The sequence below is a fragment of the Rhodamnia argentea genome, chromosome 5 (genome assembly GCF_020921035.1).
Source record: "Rhodamnia argentea isolate NSW1041297 chromosome 5, ASM2092103v1, whole genome shotgun sequence".
In the NCBI taxonomy this organism is placed as follows: Eukaryota; Viridiplantae; Streptophyta; class Magnoliopsida; order Myrtales; family Myrtaceae; genus Rhodamnia; species Rhodamnia argentea.
In genome coordinates this window covers 1228439-1232593 of record NC_063154.1, presented here as the reverse complement: position 1 = coordinate 1232593, position 4155 = coordinate 1228439, and the positions used below count along the sequence as shown (strand labels likewise).

Below are 4155 nucleotides of genomic sequence, written 5' to 3'. Positions count from 1 at the left end.
AGAAGATAGAGAGAGAATAGAGAGAGAAGAAGAAGTTTGACTCGGTTCCGTTGGATTGCGACCTTCGACTGGAAGCAAAGGGTTATTAACAATGGCGGGCGACGCACGGATTGATTTCTTTAGTCGCGAATCAGAGACGACTGACGTTGACTCCGGATATCCGACTCCCTGCAAAACGCCAACCGCAAGCCTCCAACCCTCCACGTCCTTCGCAGCCATCGCCGTCGCTGACGATCGGCCTCGAGCGCGTCGTTTCGTGTTGCGAAGACGAACCGGTCGTGCCGATTTCTCACACCCGCTCGATCGAAGGAAGATGACAGGCGACTGGTAGCTGATGAATTGGTCTTGAGGTTCGTTATCGTCCGGGCGTGAGTGTGTGCTTTGTCTCGGTCGTCTTCGTGTTTACTCGTACCTTTGCCGTCTGGGACGGAGTGATAATGAGGGAGTTACACCGTTTGCTTCGCTGCTGTTGCTCGGTCTTTTGAATTTTCTCCGTCTTCATTCCTCGTGGTTCCGTTGAATTCTCCTATTTATTTATGCTTTCCTTCAGCTTCTCCAAATGAGCCTACCCTCTGAATCCCTTGTTAGCTTCTTTCTTGGCTGATTCTCTCTCTCTCTCTCTCTCTCTCTCTCTCTCTAGAGATACATGGACAAGAGAGATAGCAGCTTCGGTGAGCTTGTATCAAAGCTTGAGGCCTCTATTCGGGATGTGGCTTCGATGGCCAAGGGCTCTGAAACCGAGAGTGAGAATCTGTTGGAATTCGGAGTTCTGGCGGAGAAGTTCGTGCCCATTCTCGATGATTTGAGCGATAATGATAAGGCCAAAGGCTCATCTCCTATGCGAAAAGCGGTCGAGTCGCTCGACAAGGAGTTTGGGCGGGCTAAGGCTTTGATTAGAAGCCCCAACGCAAGAGAAGCTGTGAAACAGATTGAGGATTTGACTCATGATCTCGGTCGATCTTTGGGACTTGTGCTCTTTGCCAGACTCGATATCTCGACAGAAATCAAACAGAAAATCAGCGCTTTGCACAGAGAGTTGATGAACACCAATTTCACCACCAGTCAAATTACCAGTTCAAGCACCAGCAGTGAAATGGGATTTTATAGCGAATCAGAGGTGGAGGAGGAGGAGGACAATATTGTAGAAGAGGAGAGAATTAATCTCGATATCAACGACTTGGTTTTGCAACTGAAGTATGGCGACGATGATCAGCTCAAATGCGCCCTTCTAGGGTTGCAACATGTAGTTAATGGAAAGGTGGTGAATCAAGAATGGATTAGTGAACATTCTATTGTTCCCATCCTAATTAACAGATTGAGTGTGGGCAAGCAGAATAGCCGGCTGACTGTCATGCGGATATTGAGAACCCTCGCTTCACAGGATGCCATAAACAAGGTACTTTTGTGCGTGTCGATTACAATTTAGGTCCGCCAAATACAATCTTCGTGTAGTCTTTGAGATTCTTTCGTCTATAGTTGATAACAATACCTTGTTTTACAGGAGAAAATGGCAGATGATGGTTCTTTATCAGTGCTAGTAAAGTCTTTGGCACGGGATGTGGAAGAGAGACGGGAAGCGGTGGGGTTGTTGCTTAGTCTCTCGGATCTTAACGCAGTCAGGAGGCGAATTGGCAGACTACAAGGCTGTATTGTTATGTTGGTGGCTGTGCTTAACAGCGAAGATTCGATTGCCTCAAATGATGCGTGCAAATTATTAAATGCTTTGTCTAGCAATACACAGAATGCACTTCATATGGCTGAAGCTGGATATTTCAAGCCACTCGTGCAGTACCTGAAAGAAGGTATTGTCTCCATCAAGTTTCTTTTCCACATATTTTGAGTGGTTGCAAAATTTCGAATGATTGCAGTAGCAGCCATGTCTGTCACGGCATATCATGTGTTGGTTTCACAAGTCACTGTGCTTGCACCTTCGTGTGGATTAAAAGGCGAGTTCTATGGATTAGTGTCTAATCGCCAGTTATAAGCTATGTTTAGCGTGCTACACCTAATAGTGCCTAGCTGGCCCCGACCTCCCTTCACTTAATCAATGTGCAATTGGATTGCTGAGGGTAGATATACCCAGTTAAATTGATGATGGAAGACATTCGATATCTGAAATGCATTTATCCCTTTGATCCTGATATCACAGTTTCTAGAATATGCCTCGTCAAAAAGTAAATCAGAGCTTTGGAACTATGAAGAGAGTGATCGCAACATACGATTGTTAGCTCGTGTTGTGCGTGCATATGTATTTTAAGGCTGACAACTCTCAAACTCTGTCAAAGATCTAACGGGATTTCAGAGCCGTATGTGATGTCATGTATTGACAAAATGTCTTTGCAGGTTCTGACATGAGCAAAATTCTTATGGCTTCTGCTCTTTCGCGGATGGAGCTGACCGATCAAAGTAAAGCTTCTCTTGGGGAAGATGGGGCAATAAATCCCCTTGTCAAAATGTTCAGTGCAGGGAAGCTTGAAGCTAAGCTGTCTGCATTGGGTGCACTGCATGACCTATCCAGCTCGACAGAGAATATCCAGCGTTTAGTCAGCTCTGGTATTGTAGGCTATCTACTTCAGCTACTTTTCTCTGTGACATCGGTTCTGATGACTCTCCGGGAGCCTGCATCAGCTATTCTTGCTCGAATTGCTCATTCAGAATCAGCTTTGGTCAATCCAGAAGTGGCTCAACAGATGCTCTCACTTTTGAATCTGTCAAGCCCAACAATCCAGTGTCACCTCTTACAAGCTCTCAACTCCATAGCAGCCCATCCTAGTGCATCCAAAGTTAAAAGGAAAATGAGGGAGAAGGGTGCATTTCAACTTCTCCTTCCCTTTCTCACTGAAAGTAACCCTAAAATAAGAACCGACGCATTGAAATTACTTTACACTCTTTCTAAAGATTCACCAGAAGAGTTGGGAGAGCAGCTGGGAGAATCCCACTTATTCACTCTGGTCAGCATTACAGCGACCTCCATAAGTATGATTGAAAAAGCTGCAGCAGTTGGCATACTGAGCAATATCCCTATTGCTGATAAGAAAGCGACGGATGCGATGAAGACGGCAAATTTACTGCCCATTTTGTTGTCAGCAAAGAGTTCTAGTTCTGCGACTTCAACGTCCACAGATCAGGCCGAGCTCTGGTTGGAAGAGAGCGTTGCAGGTGTACTGATTCGATTTACTATCCCATCTGACAAGAAAATGCAACATTTTTCTGCAGAACATGGGGTTATTCTTTCCCTTGTGAAGTTGCTATCCAGCGGTTCACCACTTGCAAGAGCCAGAGCTGCAAATGCGCTGGCTCAATTATCACAAAACTCATTCTCCCTTGCAAAATCTAAAAGATCGAGGTGGTTATGTGTGTCCCCTTCCTCTGATGCACTTTGTGAAGTCCACGAAAGCTTCTGCAAAGTCAAATGCACATTTTGCATTGTCAAAGCAGGCGCCGTTGCTCCACTGATTCATGCGCTAGAAGGCAAGGAGAGAGAAGCTGATGAAGCTGTTCTAGATGCGCTCGGAACTCTCATCCAGGATGACAATTGCGAGAACGGGAGCAATTACTTGGCTAAAATATCGGGTGTCGCAGCCCTGATAAAAGTTCTGGAATCAGGAAATGTGAAGGCTCAAGAGAAAGCATTAACAATGCTAGAGAAGATCTTCAGCATTGATGAGCACAGACTAAAGTATGGAGCATCTGCTCAGATGGTGCTCATTGATTTGGCCCAGACTGCGAATTCCAGATTGAAATCGACTGCGGCGAGAATACTGGCACAGCTTGAACTCTTGCAAATCCAGTCTAGCTACTTCTGAGAGGGACGCATTTCGAGTGTATTTTCATCATTTGTTAGCTCCTTTTTCAGGATAGTATTGCTTGTTAGCTTCACCTGGTTATAATTGGTCTCAGCTGGTAAGTTACTTAAGTGGAAGAAGCATGGAAACTCCTCGCTGTATAAATTATACAGTACTCAAACGAAAAATTACTATTTTTGTCAAAATAATATGGGGTACTGTAAATTTTGACAGGGATAAAGTACATATGTAATGTTAATATAGCTCACTTTGTGTTTCATAAAAAAGTGAAAGTGTTTGTAGTTTTGAAGCACCTCAAGTATGATAGAATGTATTGGCAACTCGTCATTTTCGATTTCTATTGTTTGAG

At 44.6% G+C, this 4155-nt stretch overlaps 1 protein-coding gene across 4 annotated transcripts; it reads left to right on the top strand.

Annotated features, from left to right (window-relative positions):
• On the top strand, window positions 1-4155 carry LOC115742254 (U-box domain-containing protein 44-like). 4 transcript variants are annotated; one of them, XM_030676423.2, is made up of 4 exons: window positions 1-320; window positions 641-1396; window positions 1502-1802; window positions 2344-4155. In XM_030676423.2, the coding sequence occupies exons 2-4, from the start codon at window positions 647-649 to the stop codon at window positions 3804-3806; spliced, it is 2514 nt and encodes an 837-aa protein (XP_030532283.1). In that variant the 5' UTR covers window positions 1-320; window positions 641-646; the 3' UTR covers window positions 3807-4155. The 4 variants fall into 4 exon arrangements, with proteins under 4 accessions (XP_030532283.1, XP_048134853.1, XP_048134852.1 ...); XM_048278896.1 differs by having other exon boundaries at window positions 1-1396; window positions 2344-3835; window positions 3866-4155; XM_048278895.1 differs by having other exon boundaries at window positions 1-1396; window positions 2344-3849; window positions 3880-4155.